The 20000-nt window shown below is 44.2% G+C and overlaps 2 protein-coding genes across 3 annotated transcripts in view; one reads left to right on the top strand and one right to left on the bottom strand.

Moving 5' to 3' along the window:
• Nucleotides 1-11032, top strand: part of sugt1 (SGT1 homolog, MIS12 kinetochore complex assembly cochaperone) — a 37795-nt gene extending 26763 nt beyond the window's left edge. For both annotated transcript variants that reach the window (XM_083781907.1, XM_083781906.1), the window contains exons 11-13: nucleotides 3762-3852; nucleotides 8209-8381; nucleotides 10765-11032. In XM_083781907.1, the coding sequence (XP_083638033.1) occupies nucleotides 3762-3852; nucleotides 8209-8381; nucleotides 10765-10866 (366 nt within the window). In that variant the 3' untranslated portion in view covers nucleotides 10867-11032. The remainder of the gene's footprint in view (nucleotides 1-3761; nucleotides 3853-8208; nucleotides 8382-10764) is intronic.
• Nucleotides 11033-14486: 3454 nt separating this feature from the next.
• Nucleotides 14487-20000, bottom strand: part of LOC310870639 (leukocyte cell-derived chemotaxin 1-like) — an 11897-nt gene continuing 6383 nt past the window's right edge. The window contains exons 6-7 of the mRNA XM_083781903.1: nucleotides 17368-17489; nucleotides 14487-15879 (exon numbers count right to left, since the gene is read on the bottom strand). Coding sequence (XP_083638029.1) covers nucleotides 15643-15879; nucleotides 17368-17489 — 359 coding nt within the window. The 3' untranslated portion in view covers nucleotides 14487-15642. The remainder of the gene's footprint in view (nucleotides 15880-17367; nucleotides 17490-20000) is intronic.

Here is a 20000-nt window from a genome sequence, read left to right as displayed (position 1 = left end):
CTGTCCCTCTCGCTCGCCATGTTCTCTCCTCTCTTTGTGTCTGTCCCTCTGTGTCTGTCCCTTTGTGTCTGTCCCTCTCGCTCGCCATGTTCTCTCTTTGTGTCTGTCCCTCTCGCTCGCCATGTTCTCTCCTCTCTTTGTGTCTGTCCCTCTGTGTCTGTCCCTTTGTGTCTGTCCCTCTCGCTCGCCATGTTCTCTCTTTGTCTGTCCCTCTCGCTCCGCCGTGCCACAGACCTCCACCTTGTGTTTTGTCTCTCACTGCCCCCCCCATCTCGGTCTCTCTCTCTCTCTCTCGCTCTTCTTCTACCCGCCCACTCTTTCTTTGTCGCCTTTTCCTGCTATTGCTCTTCTCTTTTCATCCCGGCTGTTCTTTGTTTCTCTCTCCCTCCATGTCTCTCTCTCACTCTCTCTCCATCTCTCTCTCTCTCTCTCTCTCTCCCTCTCTCTCTCTCCCTCCATCTCTCTCTCTCTCTCCCTCCATCTCTCTCTCTCCATCTCTCTCTGTTCCTCTCTCTCCCTCCATCTCTCTCTCTCCCTCTCTCGCCCTCCATATCTGTCTCTCTCCATCCATCTGCCTCTTAGGCATGGGACGATATGAGAATTACAATTATTGTGGCAAATATAATTGCCACAATAATCAAAATACCGGTATGCTTAAAACTTTAAATGTCACTGTTGTTAACCACTTGAATCGAAGCAGGTAATTGGATTTGTGTAAAGTGAAATAAGAGTGTTCATTACAGGTCTGTTGTTATGGAGTGTAGAGGGTTTGCAGCTCAACAACCGTTCATTCATCCTAGTGTGTGAGGACAATTTCACCATATATATTAAAATCTCTGCCGTACGATTATTGTGAGTGTTTCTTATCACGATAAAGGATGATGATTATCGTCCCATCCCTACTCCCATTCTCTCCCTCCATCTCTCTCTCCCTCCATCTCTCTCCCTCCAGCTCTCTCTCTCCCTCCATCTCTCTCTCTCCCTCCATCTCTCTCTCCCTCCATCTCTCTCTCCCTCCATCTCTCTCTCCCTCCATCTCTCTCTCCCTCCATCTCTCTCCCTCCATCTCTCTCCCTCCATCTCTCTCTCCCTCCATCTCTCTCTCCCTCCATCTCTCTCTCCCTCCAGCTCTCTCTCCCTTCATCTCTCTCTCCCTCCATCTCTCTCTCCCTCCAGCTCTCTCTCCCTTCATCTCTCTCTCCCTCCATCTCTCTCTCCCTCCATCTCTCTCTCCCTCCATCTCTCTCTCCCTCCATCTCTCTCTCTCCATCTCTCTCTCTCTCCCTCCATCTCTCTCTCCCTCCATCTCTCTCTCTCCATCTCTCTCCCTCCATCTCTCTCTCCCTCCATCTCTCTCTCTCCCTCCATCTCTCTCTCCCTCCATCTCTCTCTCTCTCCATCTCTCTCCCTCCATCTCTCTCTTCATCTCTCCCTCCATCTCTCTCTCTTCATCTCTCTCTCCATCTCTCTCTCCCTCCATCTCCCTTTCTCTCTCTCTCCATCTCTCCCTCTCCCTCCATCTCTCTCTGATCTCATCTCTCTCGCTCCATCTCTCTCTCCATCTCTCTCTGATCTCATCTCTCTCCATCTCCCTTTCTCTCTCCCTCCCTCCATCTCTCTCTCCCTCCATCTTCCTCTCTCTGATCTGATCTCTCTATCTCTCTCCATCTCTCTCCTGTCCTGACACCATGGTGAATTAATTACCTTATCGCCCAATGGAGCAGAAATAGCCTTTATTTGCACAGTGTTGTAAAACACACACGCACACACACTGCATTCCATGTATTATACACACACACAGTCACACACACACACACACTGCTTAACACTGCGTATTATATACACACACGCATACACCACATCCCATGTATTAACCCTCACACATCATGACAGGTGGTGGCACACAACAGTGTGTCTTGCGTGTCTCCCCAGCATGTGCCGTGTCAGTGTAGCTCAGTGTTACCATGTGTGTGTTTGGTGTGTTGATTTAGCACAGATTCATACAGTAACAGTTTGGTGTGTTGATTTAGCACAGATTCATACAGTAACAGTTTGGTGTGTTGATTTAGCACAGATTCATACAGTAACAGTGGCTTATGAACTGAAGTCTAGACTCTAGGGTAGTGCCAGTAACTTGATTATTTATTTATTTTTGATTTATAGGTCAGTAGACTGACAGGAAATGGGGAGAGAGATGGGGAGTGACACGCAGCAAAGGTCATCGGTATTCAAACCCGCGACACGCTGTCAGGCTGGCATTGCAGCCTAGGGTTCCTGGACCACCACGCCGGCAGCCCGGGCCAACTATCGATTATTATTCTTTTGTGATTACGCTATCCATTCGTTTTTTCATCAATCAAAATAAATGTAATAAAACAAAGTATTAATCAAAGAAAGCAAGAAAAGCACACTTTCTTTGATCATTTTATTTTTATATTTCCACAAATGGATGTGAAAACCATATGCCCCACCTCCTTTTGTTCTCCTGATCCGTTCCCCTCCCTTTACCTCCCATTTCCCTCCCTCCCTCCCTCTCCCCCCCTCCATCCATCCCTCCATCCCTATCTTCCCCCCTCCCTCCCTCCCTCCTTCCCTCTATCTCTGTCTCATGCTCATTCACCCTCTTCACTTTCAGTGTTTTTTGTTGGTGTGATGATGACAATCCATTTATAGAGCCCAAGCTTTCTAACATGAGATCATAATATCCAGTGAAAATCATATTAAAAGTAGTCAATCAATCAATCAATCAGACTTTATTGTCACAACACATTACAAGTAACATGGGTGAAATTCTGGTTGTGCAGGCACTCATTGCAGTTACGATAGAGACAACAATCAGAGCTACACAGCTGCAGCCATATTTCGGCGCTGCCCAGTCGGCTTAAAACCTACAGTATATACAGCCATGTAAGAAAGAATTGTCTCCGTCTAACTCTCAGTCACATCTCTCTCTCCTCTCTTTCTCTCTCCTCTCTTTTTCACTGTCTCTCTCACCGTCTCCGTCTCTCTCTCTTTCTCACTGTCTCTCTCTGTCTCTCTCTCCGTCTTGCTCCCCCCCCTCTCTCTGTCTCCTTTTTTCTCACTGTCTTACTCACTGTGTCTCTCTCTCTCTCTCTTCTTCTCCCTTTTAACTGCCTCTCTCTGTCTCTCTCACCGTCTTGCTCCCCCACCCCCCTCTCTCTCTCTCTGTCTCCTTTTCCTCACTGTCTCTTTCTGTCTCTCTCACTGTCTCTCTCACCATCTGTCTCTCTCTCTCTCTCTGTCTCTCTCTGCCTCTCTCTCTCTCTGTCTCTCTCTCTCTCTGGCCCCTGGGCTGACAGACATCTCATTAGTGTTGTCTGTCTGTCAGGAAAGCACCAGATAGAGCGGTGCCCCCGCATCTCCCTGATCTCTCTCTATGTCCATCATTCACACATGCCCGCGCGCACAGGCTCATACATGCACACACGCATACACACAGCCTCACATTTACGTCGCACACACGCACACGCAGGGCCTGGAATGATGATGTTTCTGAGCGTATATCTGGCCTAGCAATGATGTTCTGTGTTGCCCTGTGTTTCAAACCGCTGTCGCTCCCGATGGCTGTTATTTTTAATCTGCCCTTTCTCTCTCCTGCCCCCCCCCCCCACCCTCCTCCTGTCAGCTCAGTTTACCGTGAGAAAGCGTGATGCGTGTTAAAATGTCAGCATCAGTCGCCGTAGCGAATGTAACAATCGATAGAAAGCTACAGCCTCTCTATCGTTCCTTTCCTCCGTCAGGTGGAGATCAAGATGAAGAAGACTGAAGCCATCAGGTGGGAGACGCTGGAAGGAGCAGGGCAGGAGCCCAGCATCAGACACTTCACCCCCAGTCAGTACAAACCCTATGTCTCTCTCTCTCTCTCTCTTTGTTCACCACCTCTTAACCACTTACTTAACCTTACTTTGCTATTTTTTGGCTAATGAGCCCCCCCAGTATACTGTGTGGATGCTGTGTGGTTAACTAATCTCTGTCCCTCATTCATTCTCTCACTCTGTCTCTCTATCTCTCTATTTCTCTTTGTCTCTGTCTCTGTGTTGGCCTCCTCATAACTCACTCTCTGCGACAGTGGGAGGATCAATGTTGGCGCGCGTGTATTTTTTGGTTACGTAGTCGTTCTCATTAGTCTGACAGATGAGGCAGGGGGGTGACAGTGAAAAACATGAGACGCGATTTGAACCCACGCAGTCCCATTACTGTCAAGATTAATACTTGAATACTTGGTATGTTCTCTCCCTCTCTCTCTCAGAACTATAAGGTAAGTGGGCAGTCAAACCAAGCGCATTATGTGTACTCACCTCCTTTCTGCAGGATATCCTCTTAAGTACCACTTTTTATTTGTTAAAACCATGCCCACGCCCCCACTTGTTAGAGCTGTGCAATATCGACGGCGCTAAATCTACGTTTGACATCTTTTCTTTTGCCAGATAACTGGACTGCAATTTTGCTACTGAATATATAATGTATAATGTACTTTCAATCTTTTTTTTTTTAAGGGCGGAAAACAACACGCTTTGCTAGCTTTGAATATAGTGCGACTACAGTGATTTTCAAAGTGGGCAGGAGGTGCAGTTACAACAAATTAAAATTAAATTCATAACATTATTGTGTGAGTTTAACCACTGGTCACGACCTAAGGCAGAGAGTGTTCTGCCGGAAGTGTCGGGCTAGAACATCCGCCAGACGTATTTCCTGCTGATATGTTATTTTTTGACCAATCACAACACTCGTTTAATTCGCGGAGAATGTAAACTGATCTGTAAAGTGTCAGCGTAACATCCTTGGGCGGTAATTCCGCCATTAGCCTGGAACTCACCTATGCTTTCTATGGCAGAGGCAGCTCCCGGCAGGATCCGCCGGGAGAAACTGCGCAGCTGCTGGACATGAGACTAATTAATTAGAGCGACAGAGAGAGAGGAGTGTGTACGGGTGTGCGTGTGTGTCAATTTAACAAAGGTGCAGACGATCAGAAATCAGCAGAGAGTGATCAACGTTTGCGCTACTCTATGCCAAATTGAAGTGGACTCGACCCAGACTTTTTTTATTTCTCCCTGGAAAAAAAAAACGTCTGGGTTTCCGAGGCTATTCCGCCATAATCCCGCTACTTCTATTAAACCACTCAAACGGCTAGGTCTTGCAACCTGACATTCCCATTTTTGGAAAGTCAGAAACATTTACAAACATTTCTCAAATAGCAGATCTACAAGCTCACAATACACACACACTCACACACATACCGGTAGATTATTATATACATGCATGGTTATGTGTTCACCTGGCTGGAAACGGCGTGGCTCTGCAGGAGTCTAGCCGTCGTCTTTGTTGTTTTTCACTCTTTAATGCTCACACCTGGGGCCACGGAAGCTGGGGAAATGTCAGGATTGTGGCAAAAGAGCACAGGGCTTCAAACAGGTACTTCATTTGTCACATGTCATTAAACCCCCTAGTGGCCAATGACGTTATCTGCGTATTAAATCAACAAATCCCTCGTGGCCAATGGCGTAATTGACGTAATAGACGTACTGCCCTGTCAGTACGTCTTATTATAACAAAATAATGGAATTTTTAGACTTTTTTTATTTTTATTTGTATGTAATCTACCAAAAACCGGCCGAAACCCGCGCGATCGTGCACTATCGTGCACGCGCGCCGTCTCTATGTGATTCGTGGCAAAAAATGTGATATTTTGGCCGTTCCTGGCCGTTTTTAAGCTTAATTTGACTAAGTTATGAAAAAGCTAATGTTAGCTTAGCAATCCGGACAGCCAAGCTATCTGCTTGGGGTCAAACTAGCCTTGGTTGTTTACCTCCGTTTGACAGGAAGTGATTTAGCCAGATTTGACACTTTAGCCAAAATCAGCATAATGGTACGTTCCCGCCATCTGGTGGCAATTCTGGGTATTACTTTGAAAGTGAAAGTAAAACGTGATGTATTTTATTTAGATCGCTGATCTGCGATTTGCATTAAAATGACGAATTACGAAATGGGGCATTGGCCAGCATTGGCCAGATTTGGCGACTATTTGAATGGCAATCGAAAAATGTGAGATATGACCACAATGTCACGAAATGTCTCATTTTAAAGCTCCAAGTCACTAGTTTACAATGAAAAAATAATTATGATTATAGCTTGTTCCATCGTTTACTTATAAGCTTTTTAGTAGACCTTGGTTTCAGTGATAAGTCAAACCAAGGTGTACTAAAATGCTTATAAGTAAACGATGGAACAAGCTAGAATCATAATTCTTTTTTCGGTGTAAACTATAGACGTGGGGCTTTACAATGAGACATTTCGTGACATTGTGGTCATATCTCACATTTTTCGATTGCCATTCAAAAAGTCGCCAAATCTGGCCCAATGCACAATAAGATGTTATTAAATCTAGCAATAAGGGGGTTAAGACCCAAGACCATGCAGCTCTTCTGAGACTAAATGGGCCATCCGAAGTGCTCTTTTCTATCAGAAATAAAAAATGACCAGGGATGGTATACACATACATGCACAATATATGTGGTCTCTATCGGTTGGAAACCTTGTATGTCCAAAACTGTTTGAAATGTAATAATGAACCTGTGTTCCAATGGATCCAATGTAGTTATTATTTTGTCACAAGCCCTTGTTAATACTTTTCATTGATTCATATTTATAAAAACATTGACAGGTTTTCATGAATGGCAGATCTATAAGCTCACAGTGTGTCCATGAGCTTATAGATGGGCTATCTTTGTTACCTCTGTGTGACACCCCAAATGTACGATGAAGTAGCAGTAGGCCTAGTGCATTAATTAAGGGCATTCATTTACAAGTTGAAATACGGAGATTCAAGGTTTATGCCCGACAGCGACAATATTTAGCATATTTTTAAGTGTAAAATAAAAGGTGGGCCACTGGGCGTGCAAATAATCATGGTTCTTACAAAATAGTGCAATAATGTACAGTGTGGTGTTCTTTGTTTCTCTGGGATGACTCGGCCTTGGGTCATTTCCCACCAGAACGTTGTCTCTTGTACCACTCCTCCTACGCCGTCTCCCTCTCCACTTTCCGGCTGCCTCTACTGTATAGAATAAAAAATAGACAAAGACAAGGGCTCGCAACTCACTTTGTAATGCTCCAGGTAACTTATATTCACAAACACAGCAGGCAGGACATACAACGTTTTGACCCGTGGCGGTCTCTCTCAAGCATGAAGTATCATGAGTACCGTATCATACTTGAGAAAGACAGACACAGGTCGAAACGTTGTATGTCCTGCCTGCTGTGTTACCTGGAGCATTACAAAGTGAGCCCTTGTCTTTGTTTATGTTATCTGTTAGTTTTAACAGTTTGGCTCAGCACCAAGACCGTATATTATCTTATTCTAGAAAAAAGAATAGCCCATAAAGATGAGGCAGACTGCCAACTCTTGTTTGTACAGCTACCTGGCCATGATATCCAAGTCCAAATATGTTCTTTATCCGTTGCTTCTGTGGCCAAGGAACCACACATTGCCGATTTCATTCACTCTCAGTATTGGATTTAATAAGAAGATAATGTATGGCTAAGATAAGAACCTTGTGCACAGCACCTTCAATCACTTTCAGTGCCAGGACAGGTCAAATCTGTCCTCCTTAATTATTCACCTTTTCCCCCCTTATTATTCTTGTTGCATATATTTGTTGGCTCTTTTCTATTGCTGTTGCTAATGCTGCTACAATGCCTGAGTTGCAAAAACAAAAATAAATGTCACTCTTGCATACCTGTACTGTACACAATAAAGACCATCTCTTATGGTTGGTGAAACGGTTCAAAACCACACTTTAGCACACCTCGAGGTTCTAACAGTCAGCATTGTTTTAAATATAAAGTGAATGCATGAACCCATTAAGATCTGTGTCACCTTAGCTTTTAACCACTTTAACCATTATTTTAAACTTTAGCTGTTCAAATATTGCAAATATACAAGCTCATAGCGTGGCACAGAGTTCCGCGCTATAAGCTTGCCGATCACAGCAACCGTTTTTAACTCAAATATTTGCTTCTCTGAGGTCCCTGGAACAACAAATACATATCATTCTGAGTCGTCCTTGACATGAAAAAGTTTGAGAACCACTGATATAGAAACATATCAGAAAACTGTCGTGATTTTAGAAGAAATTTGTAGAATGGGACTAACGCGAGCCGCTTGCTGGCTCTCCTTCCACCCAACAGGCCAGTATCCGTCCTCGGCCCAGCAGACCAGGGACTGGGACAAGGTGGTGGTGGAGATCAGCGAAGAGGAGAAGAAGGACAAGCTTGAGGGAGACGCAGCGCTCAACAGCCTCTTCCAGCAGATCTACTCGGATGGCTCTGATGAGGTCAAGCGCGCCATGAACAAGTCCTTTGTGAGTAGTACAACACGTGTTCGCTGTCAATGCACGACACATCTCCCAGAGAACACAGTAAAATCATGTTTTATGTGAGTCGGACAATGTACAAATGGGAACTTAGTTCGTACACTTGCCGAGTTAAATATGAAACATTGAGACAGGGAGCGTTTTTGACACGTGTTTTGGAAGTATAAAATCATGTCCTGTTGATCTCTCTGAGGATTTCCCCTTCCACCCGGACTCTAGTTAGGTAGTATCTGTTGAATTCTGTAGACCTAAGAAACTTTACAGTATCGAGATATTTCACATTATGGTTTTGTGGGGATTTTAAAGTTCCATCAATGTTGAATTTTTACAGATAAAGACAATGTTTAATGTTGCTCCGGTATTAGTATATTCCAGCTTGGCAAACATGGCAAGATTATTTTGCTTATAACAGTATTTTAATTCATTATCAACTTGATATATAATTTTTTGTATTTTTTGTCTGTCCCTTCAAAAAAACAATAAAAGGCGTAAGCCACAAAAACATTCTTAAAAAATAAATAATAATAATAAAGTCTTCCAATTTTATCACCTACTGTACAGGTATAAGAAACATGTCGAAAATTGAACCATTTCTATCCATACCTGACCTGACAAAAGTCATACATGCGTTTATCTTCTCACGTTTAGATTACTGTAACTCTCTTTATACTCTCCTTACAAAAATACGACCACATCACACCCATTTTAGCTTCTCGACACTTGCTTCCCAATCCCTTTTAAAATTGACTTTAAAATCCTGCTCACGACATACAAGGCTAGGTCGGGTCTTGCTCTTCCCTTCATCTCAGATCTGCTCTCCCCCTGTATGTGCCAACACGCTCTCTGAGATCCTTAGGCAAAGCACTTCTTGAAAGCCAAGTTTTCAGTTTAAAATAAAGACCAAAGGAGATTTGGCTTTCAGCACCAGAGCTCCAACACTTTGGAATGCACTGCCCTTGGAGATCAGCCTTGCTGAATTCTTGGTCTCCTCCCTTTAAATCCCTGCTGAAAGCGCACTTTTATAGATTAGCTTTCAGTGCTGACTCTTATTAATTACATTTCAGTCTATCCTGTTGATTGTTGAAATGTGTCTTGTTACTTCTTGTTTACATTTTGAAAGGTGCTATAAGGAGTAGTTCACCCAAAAGATTACTTATTTTCTATCAATTACACACCCCATGAAGCCTTGATGGTTTTTTTTGTTGCATTCCAAGCCAATTTGATAACCAGCCGCGCTTCCGGTAGGAGACTTGTGTATTAATGTCAAATGAAGAAGATTGTGTAGGTGGTTGTGGCAGATTCTTACACACACCTGTCTATATGCACAGTAAAATCTTCAGGGTTTATTTACGTGAGTTCTGAGTGAACTTTTACAATACCATTTGGTCCACTTTCACACTCTTTAGTTTAATTAACTCCTAACTTTATACAGAGAACACTCAGGTGAACGAAATGTACAAACAGAAACTTAACAGTGTAACTCGGTGTTGCAGAGGACAGACATACAGTACACCAGTACAGCAGTTAATATGGAACTTAAGCTTTAATGATATTTTAACCCATCTGTATTGTAGAGAATGTTAAGGCAATATAATTAGTACATCTGCAGTGGTTGGAGTCTGGTCTCCCTACTGTTCCATTGAGGAATTTAGAGTGTAGGAGACATCGTTGCAGTTACCTCAGAGGTAGCCTCGATACCCAGGCTTTCATTTCGTCTGCGCGAAAAATGAAAGCCTGGATTTACGCATGGGCTGCACTGGTCTAAAAGTGGGAGTCAACCCTTCCGCGTAGGCGTCGCTCCAAATTACGTGACGTCAGGGCTCTGAGCGGTGTGCACACCTCAAAATAACACCGTGAGGAATTCATTACCAGTGGAACTTCAAACGAGGCTATGCGAGGAAAATGAGGAGAATGGCTGAATAACCCAACACACCGTCTAAGAAAAAAACCAACGTGTGCCGACTCTGTGGAAATAACTTTGACAGTCCGTTAGAATGGTATACTCCAGCAACCAGTGGTTTCTGCTTCTGGTCGACACAATACCAGTGCTGCACTGGGGGGGAGGAGAGACCGGGGCTGACTGACAGATCAGTGAACCAATCAGGGTGTGCGTTTTTCTGAGCCGCGGCCCTCCCATCTAGGCCAGAAATGTCTAGCGTTAGCTCAGGCTACCTCAGAGGACAAAACGTATGGATTGAAGCATTAAGGACTGCTTGCATCCCTGTCTTATAATGTGAATGCTGCTTTGACAGAAAACACAAACGACACTGAAGGTAATGATTAACTGTACACCTAGTAGTCATTGCTATCAATAGCCATTAACTATTAATAAAGACCATGTCATCGTCTGCTTCTCCCTCACCCCCTGCAGATGGAGTCAGGTGGTACAGTGCTGAGCACCAACTGGACAGATGTAGGCAAAAGAACAGTGGACATGAGCCCGCCTGATGACGTAGAGTTCAAGAAGTATTGAACAACTGTCTCATTTGCCTCTCTTTCTCTCTCTCTCTCTCTCTCACACACACTCACACACTCACACACACACACACACACACATGACCGTATCTCCCTCCATCTCTCTTCCTCGCCTCTTTCCTCTGTTGGAAGTCATCTCTTGGTCTTCATCCCCAACCTCAGCCATGTCCTCTTACCTCTTCGGCTGCTCACAGAGCACCGGTGTCTCCTACCGGTAGGGCTGGGCAATATGGACAAAATCAAACATCGCAATATGTTTTGACAAAATACCTTGTGGGAATGTCTATTGGTGCTTTCACAAAGTATTTACACATGAAGTGATCATTTTGATAAATTATCATCAGCAATCATTTATAATAACGAAGTGGATGAAGGCAAATAATGGAACTGCCAGAAAAGTTATACTATTACATGCCTTTAACCACTTCACCACGCAGCGGTGTCACATGATGATATACGAGCTCACAATGCATCACACTGCGGGCTTGTAGATCTGCTGTTCTCACAATTTGAACTTTTTTGCCTGTATTGACATGTAAAAATAGGAATGTCAGGTTGAAAATAGTCAATGCAGCCTTTAGAACAGCACCATCGAAGAGACGACACCAAAATACCAGACAATATATAGTATGATACTGATTTAATACCGACGATATGTTGCCCAGCTCTACTTACTGGCTTCAGCAAGCAGGAGTGACTGTCACACCAAAGCCAGAAAGCCGAGCATGGAGCCCTGTGCCCTACCACTCCTCTCCTATAAGCTCATGACTGAGTCAACGCAATAAAGATCCTCTCAAGGAAGTCATTTCAATGGTCTTGATTGATGGGTTGGTTTGATCCGAATGTCAAGGGGTGGTGATTGGATCAAAGGTAAAGCAACAATATGGCCTCTGCGTTGTCACAATTGAATTGTATAATATTTATGAAAAGATTTCTCAATGCAAATATACGCTTACGTTTCCTATTTTAAGAGCTTTGTGAAAATGTATGTCCAAAAATAGCCAGATTCCCGAAATCCCTCTCGGCCCACGAGTCAGATCAACGATGACACTCTACTGAAATGCATTGAGACTATACTGCTATTGAGGCCCTGGTTGCTTTCGGCCTTTGGAACTCTTTTCCGGCCTACTTTCTAATGTAAAATATAGACCCATATGCCTGTATGTTTGACATCCTGTGTTTTTACCTTGATATTTTGTTATGATGCCTTTATGATACAAGTACAAATTGCTGGTTTGTTTGATAAGAGATGAATCCTATAAAACCTTAGTATATCACACCACGTAAATTAGCAACCATGCTAGCGTCCCAACCGTTACAAAAAAAAAAATCTATTAAATTCAATACACCAATAAAATACTAAATAAGTAGTAAATAAAATAAACAAGTAATTAGTAAACAGCCAAATCAGTCAGTAAGCACTTTACAGAAAGTCAATCTTTCTGTATAATATATCATACAAATAATGATTTAATGATGAAGACTGCAGACACTACATATATAGGGTATCATGAACCAATAACTAAATCATGAAACATTGTATTAATACATTTATTTTTATAAATAAAACCAGATTTACAGTTGGTTCACACCATAACTAGTATTGTATAGTATGTTGGCTCTTCCTGCTAGTTGCTTCCTCAGGCGAGTCTGTGCTATGTCTTCGATCAGTGGACTGGACACTGATCAGTCCCACAGCTGAGTTCTAACCACTGACCGTCGATAGATGAGTTGTCCCCAGTCTCTTGGACGCCTCTCCCCCTGGGCCAGGTTTCACGGTAGTTTATGCCGGGAGGGATGGAGGAAGTTGGAGGAAGTGGGCCAGCAATAGTATCCATTTGCAGACTCAAAGGCCGGTCCCACGGCATGGTGGACCACAGTATGAACTAAGCATCCTATGGTGTGAGGACCGGATTTCTAACCGCAGTAAACATAGGAAAACCTTAGGTTACTTGCTTAACCCTGGTTTTCTGATGAGTGAGGTGTCTCACTATGGGGAACGTTCCAGAGAACTGTTCCTGTCTGGCTATGCTAACTAGTTGGCAGGAGAGCTGGCTCTGGTTACGATTATTATAAAATATTCAGATTTATCTAAGGGGTATTTGAGAGTGTCCCGAGTCCCTGACCAGATAAATAACTTTGTCCATGCTTGGTTCACCTGGGTCATGTTTTGGAAGCTGGTTTTCAGATTTTTGTTCCACTTCCCCTCTCTCCACTCCTTCCCTTTTTGGAAGTCTTTTACGAAAGTCCTGTTTTATCACCTGTATACAAATGTAAAGATTAATACAAAGGAATTATTTGAAGTGTAAAAAACCAAAAACACTCTTGTTTTAGGAAGCCTTTTACAAAAGTCATGTTTCACCGGTTGTAAAAAAATGTAGAGATTAATAAAAAGGAAACCTTTAATGTGTTACATTTGAATCTTGTTTTTGGCCTGTGAAATATTTTTTCACCTCCGTACACTCGATTAATATCTGGATTTGTGTGAGCAATTATTTGACAGATTAACACCAGCAATGGGGGCGGATTGGCTGCTTTATGTTCATTTCCAGAAGCAGTCTGTACTGTACTGTACTGTGCAGTACTGTACACACTGGGAGGGATGCAGTATGGCGGTGTTCCTTATGCCAGTGGCTTTGAAGTATTTGTGCTCAATGGGCAAGTCAGAATATCAAGGCGGCGGTGCACCTGTGTTTTCATAGCAAAAATTGCCAATCCACAAGCTCAGGGACAGTATACAATGTACCACTGTATTGTGAAATGAGTATGCAAAAAGTACCGATATAGTCCATTTTAAAATGTAGTGGGATGACCGTGGTCACAAAATCCTTCAACTTGTCTCACAGGTCACGGGCACGGCACACCATTTGAGAACCGCTGCCTTATGCCAGTTCTAATCACCAGTCCCAGTCCGATGGTTGGTCTGAAAAGAAGATAGGGCAGTGCTCTCTAGTAGAGAATCATCACCACCACCACCACCACCATCATACAACGCAGCTACAGCTGCAGGCGAGTGAATAACCTGGCAAGGCACGGTAGCGTTAATATGGATCAGGCCCCACCGCATCATCAGACCTCTCATACAGGGTTAAGTGTTGAATTTATCGCACGCTGTTTCATCTCGTGACGATCAAACAGGGCCCCCGTTCGTTGCAGCCGTTGGTTGGGACTCTTAGCTGCTGTACCACTACCAGCTACTGCAACACCCTAGCTCACACGTACACATTGACACACACACACACGCACACTTTTCCTCCACCCCACCCCAACCCCCCCTACTGCCTGAAGCTGCTCCCCTGACATCAAAAGGAACTAAGCGCTTTGCATCGTGGGTAAGATCTGGGAGCGTGACGGCTGCAGAGTCTTTAGTCTCATTAAAGAGATCCAGAGCTGCAACTCTGACATTAAAGCACTCTGGAAACTTCTCTCTGCTCAATGCTTGGGATGCCACACATCCACAAGGAGAGGAAAAAAACTGGTTAATGATTTGCGTATTTTTGTGCAGAATCTATATCTACAGTAAGTGGCTCCCTACATGTCATGTGGAGTTGTAAGAATGGATAAGCGGGTGATGTTTGAAAGTTTACATAAAAAAAGGTTTATTCATTGACGTTGCACTTTGATATTTCTTAACTTTATAATTGCTTTAATTTGGATGGAAATACAGTGGAGAAAAGCATTCAGGACATAGCGCAGTAAAGAAAACAGCGTGAGTGAAGGAAAAGTTCAAACTTGAATAGACAATAGGCTGCTAAAACATTAAGCACACACAATATGCAGTTTGACAGATTGCTACGCTGCCTATATAGAATACCTCTCATCTTGTACATTTATTTACATCACAAAGCAATGAATGGCAGGAAAGAAAAAGTGTACACAAAAACCCACAGTGACACAGACCTCAACATGCTCGACTGTAAATGGACTTTTTGAGTGTCTGTCCACCATTTTGTTAATCAATCTTTCTCCAACTGTATATAGGGTCTTATTCTACAGTGAAACTTGAATCAGTCAGTGGTGCTGTTTTTTAATGAGCTGAGCTATATGGTACATGGGAACAGTATGTGGTTTAGCATACCTTTACATATTATGATATGTGTGGCCCAGATTCTGTTATCATGCATTCCTAATGAACCACTCTTACTGTAGTTCACTTCTCTTACTGTCCTGGGACGTGAATATTTAACGCGCGATACGCACAGACCTACAGGCCAGAGAACCAAGGCAGGGCTTGAGACTCTGTTGAACCTCTTTGCTTACACTCTCCCTTAAGCCACATCGAAAATAGCAGATCTACAAGTTCACAAAGCGTCGGTGTGCGACACGAATTGCATCCAAGTATGAATCATTATTACACTTATTTATTCCTAGAACTCCACATCCATCCCTCCCTCTCTCCCTCCCACAATCTCCACTGCCCCCCCTCCCCCCCAGAGGAGGTGTTGTTTGCCTTTACAGCCGGGGTTTCAGCCTTTTTCATATCAAGGTCCATTATTTATTCAGCATTTGAGCCACAGACCTGATGAGATTTAACCTCCTAGACCCAAACCAAAACCAAACCAAATCCCATGCTGTATTGATGTTGGTACCATTTGGAGATAACAGGCAAACGTTGCTCAAAATAACAATTCTTCTACATTCTCTAATCGTGTAGACATGTTTGGTTTAATTCTTCCGCTCTCAAGAGTTAAAGATCTATAAGGATCCATTTGGTCACCAACTCTCCTTCATTTAGCTGGGGACCACCTGGACCACCCCTCAGCGGACCACTGCTTTACAGAATTCCCAGGATGCGTCCCACCCACCAGCGGCAGGGCATGATGACGCGACAGGCCACGCGGCAGCCCTGGTAGTGGTAGGGCCAGGGCTGGTAGCCTCCCAGCGGCTCGCAGATCCGCTGGCACTGGGTGTAGCTGCGGCGGCACTCCGAGCAGCAGATGCCCATGTGGTCCAGCATGGGCTCAAAGGTCATGGTGCTCTCCGAGTCCTCGCCCTCCAGACCTCTCTGGGTCTTGTGTGTGTGTGTGGAGTGGGACGGGGGGGACGGGGGTGGTGGGGAGGGTGGAAAGACAGCGGTTAGCAGTTGTTGGGTTTATTTTCCCATCATGTACACACTGCATAAGCTCGCGTTCCGGCGACGTGTGATGCGTTGGAGGTTTAGCGGCGGAGACGGCTCATCACAGACCAATTAAAAATACATTTCCGACAGGCGCAGGGATTTGGAGGAGGGGATGTTGTCAGATGTGGGGGTTTTTGTTGTCAAAAAAAAAATCTGACGTGTACGCACACTGTGCTCTAACAGCCCAGCCCAGCCCCTCCACACCCCCCCCCCCCCCACCCCACCCTCTTTCTGTAGCTGTCAAAGAGTGTGTTGTGTGTGGGGGTTGTGGAACACACCATTCTCTCAGGGGTAGGAAGAGAGAGAGAGAGAGAGAGTGGGGATTAGGGAACTGGGCCCCAGCATAAGGAATGAAAGAGGGAGGGGAGGTGTGCATGTACGGGAGTCTGCGTGCTCGCCTTCGCGTGCGTGCGTGTGTATGTGTGTGTGTGCGCGCGCGCGCATCAGTACTTGACATGTGGGGAGAGAGAGAAGGGGGGTCTTGAGTAGAATAATTTGTCCTCAATAGCTGAAAAGAGAGCTTTAGACGGGACTATTCTGAGACTGAAAGGCTTCGACAAACCGACAGCACACACACACACACACACACACACACACATTGTCATACAACAACAATAACAAAAAACGGCACACCCACGAGCGATCGGATTTGCTATGACAGGCCGGGGCCCTTCGCCGTGACCCTGACATCTGTTGCCTCTCACACAGCTGTGAGAAAGGCTCGCCAGCCGCAGCGCCCTCAGGTAGCGCCCAGATACCAAAGGACAGCTGTGTGAATATTCTAGGTGGCTGTGGGCATATTACAGAATATAACTGCACCGTATGGCCGGGTTGTTTATGTAAATGCATGTACCATTTTTAGTGTGTGCGTAGGCACGAGCTATATTTTGAATTTGCGACACAATGGACAATTTATCTGGTTGGAAGAGAAATGGTTGACTTATAGTTTAAAAAGGATTTGGGAAGTTTGTCTTCTTAGTCTTACAATTAGGATTAGACATTTGGAAGTCAGGTGTAGGGGTTGGGTTTGGAGTTACTGTATGGCCGATTTATGTCAAAATGTCAGAGATTTTAAACGATTTTAACACAAATCGTCTCTTATGGGGGTATCTGGCACAAACTCTTTTCAGATGGGGGTCCGTGGCCATAATACATGGCCACATCAATGTGGGGGCCTTCACGTGAAAGTGAGAAACACTGTGTTACAAGAATGTGGTTAAATGTACAGTAACTGTCTTTGTTTGCTACTGATATTAAAGGCTGACATTCTCCTACAAGCCTAAATAAAAAAGAATGTCAGAGATTTTGACAGCATTCATAAAGTCAGTGTCATAAAAATAAAAAATAAAAGTATAGTAGTAGTAAGTGTGCGTGACTCACTTGATAGGGGTTCTCCGGGTTGATCTCTGCCTCAACATCTTCCTCTTCTTCCTTAACGGCAGGCTTGGGCTCCCGACGAGGAGGTGCCCGACGAGGAGGCGCCCTCCTCTTCCTCTGTCCACCTGCATGCATCAAAAGGTTCAGTGTCCTGACAGTATATTAAACCATGTGTCAAAAGGTTCAGTGTCCTGACAGTATAGTAAACCATGCATCAAAAGGTTCAGTGTCCTGACAGTATAGTAAACCATGCATCAAAAGGTTCAGTGTCCTGACAGTATAGTAAACCATGCATCAAAAGGTTCAGTGTCCTGACAGTATAGTAAACCATGCATCAAAAGGTTCAGTGTCCTGACAGTATAGTAAACCATGCATCAAAAGGTTCAGTGTCCTGACAGTATAGTAAACCATGCATCAAAAGGTTCAGTGTCCTGACAGTATAGTAAACCATGCATCAAAAGGTTCAGTGTCCTGACAGTATAGTAAACCATGCATCAAAAGGTTCAGTGTCCTGACAGTATAGTAAACCATGCATCAAAAGGTTCAGTGTCCTGACAGTATAGTAAACCATGCATCAAAAGGTTCAGTGTCCTGACAGTATAGTAAACCATGCATCAAAAGGTTCAGTGTCCTGACAGTATAGTAAACCATGCATCAAAAGGTTCAGTGTCCTGACAGTATAGTAAACCATGCATCAAAAGGTTCAGTGTCCTGACAGTATAGTAAACCATGCATCAAAAGGTTCAGTGTCCTGACAGTATAGTAAACCATGCATCAAAAGGTTCAGTGTCCTGACAGTATAGTAAACCATGCATCAAAAGGTTCAGTGTCCTGACAGTATAGTAAACCATGCGTCAAAAGGTTCAGTGTCCTGACAGTATAGTAAACCATGCATCAAAAGGTTCAGTGTCCTGACAGTATAGTAAACCATGCGTCAAAAGGTTCAGTGTCCTGACAGTATAGTAAACCATGCGTCAAAAGGTTCAGTGTCCTGACAGTATAGTAAACCATGCGTCAAAAGGTTCAGTGTCCTGACAGTATAGTAAACCATGCGTCAAAAGGTTCAGTGTCCTGACAGTATAGTAAACCATGCGTCAAAAGGTTCAGTGTCCTGACAGTATAGTAAACCATGCGTCAAAAGGTTCAGTGTCCTGACAGTATAGTAAACCATGCGTCAAAAGGTTCAGTGTCCTGACAGTATAGTAAACCATGCGTCAAAAGGTTCAGTGTCCTGACAGTATAGTAAACCATGCATCAAAAGGTTCAGTGTCCTGACAGTATAGTAAACCATGCGTCAAAAGGTTCAGTGTCCTGACAGTATATTAAACCATGTGTCAAAAGGTTCAGTGTCCTGACAGTATAGTAAACCATGCGTCAAAAGGTTCAGTGTCCTGACAGTATAGTAAACCATGCGTCAAAAGGTTCAGTGTCCTGACAGTATAGTAAACCATGCATCAAAAGGTTCAGTGTCCTGACAGTATAGTAAACCATGCGTCAAAAGGTTCAGTGTCCTGACAGTATAGTAAACCATGCATCAAAAGGTTCAGTGTCCTGACAGTATAGTAAACCATGCGTCAAAAGGTTCAGTGTCCTGACAGTATAGTAAACCATGCGTCAAAAGGTTCAGTGTCCTGACAGTATAGTAAACCATGCGTCAAAAGGTTCAGTGTCCTGACAGTATAGTAAACCATGCGTCAAAAGGTTCAGTGTCCTGACAGTATAGTAAACCATGCCGATCTCATGGGAACGGCCTTTGAGGTCGGCTGCGGTTGTTTCCGCCGGGAATGATAGTTGGAGACGTTTGGATGAATAACCACAGTCGTTTTTTTTCTCCTCTGAATGTCGATATTATGCATGATTTCACACACACAGAAATACAGACCTTAGCTATTAACCACTTAAAACCTATATTTAGCTGTCCAGAGTCCCCCAGGTCTGTGCTTCCTCTAGAGGTCACTAATGCTATAGTATACTAGCCGCGCGTAGTGATACTAATATCACTGCGTGGATATTAGTCTCGTCCTTCTCAGTGTTAGGCTTTTTTTCCACAATGTCCCGCCTCATTTGAATACTAGCCCTGGTTGGTTATAGCCTGGTTCCAGACGAATCTGGTTGGCCATCACCATTTCGGCTGTGAAGTCCTTCCACAGTTGAGAGGGACCAGACTTATTCTGCCTGGGGCAATATGCATTGCAAAGGCAGATGAAGGCTGGCTACAACCACCCTGAGACCTGACTTGGTGCTCTGGTCCCCTTATCTAAAAAAAGGTGTAGCCTACATCATCGAACTCGCAGTACCCTGAGAGGACTCAGTGGATGAGGCTTATGAGCGAAAACACCTACGCTATGCCAAGCTTGCTGCTGAAGCACAACACTGCGGCTGGAAAGCTGAGTTCCGCCCAGTGGACTGTTTACAGACCTGGGAGTCCAGAGGCCAGAACCAGCGCTCAGCCATCAAAGCTGCATCGGAGGCAGCCGAAAGAAGCACCTATAGTGGCTTTTCATGAGGAGGAAAGACTCCTGCTGGGCCCCGAAGTAACAAGCCAGGGGGTATGCGGTCAGCTTAGGCTTGACTCAGGGAAAAGGACGCCCCTGCCAAGCATAGTCCCATGAGAAGTCTGCCATTCAATATGAAGG

Source organism: Protomyctophum parallelum, assembly GCF_964188405.1.
Source record: "Protomyctophum parallelum genome assembly, chromosome: 14".
Classification (NCBI taxonomy): Eukaryota; Metazoa; Chordata; class Actinopteri; order Myctophiformes; family Myctophidae; genus Protomyctophum; species Protomyctophum parallelum.
This window is presented reverse-complemented; position numbering and strand designations above follow the sequence as displayed.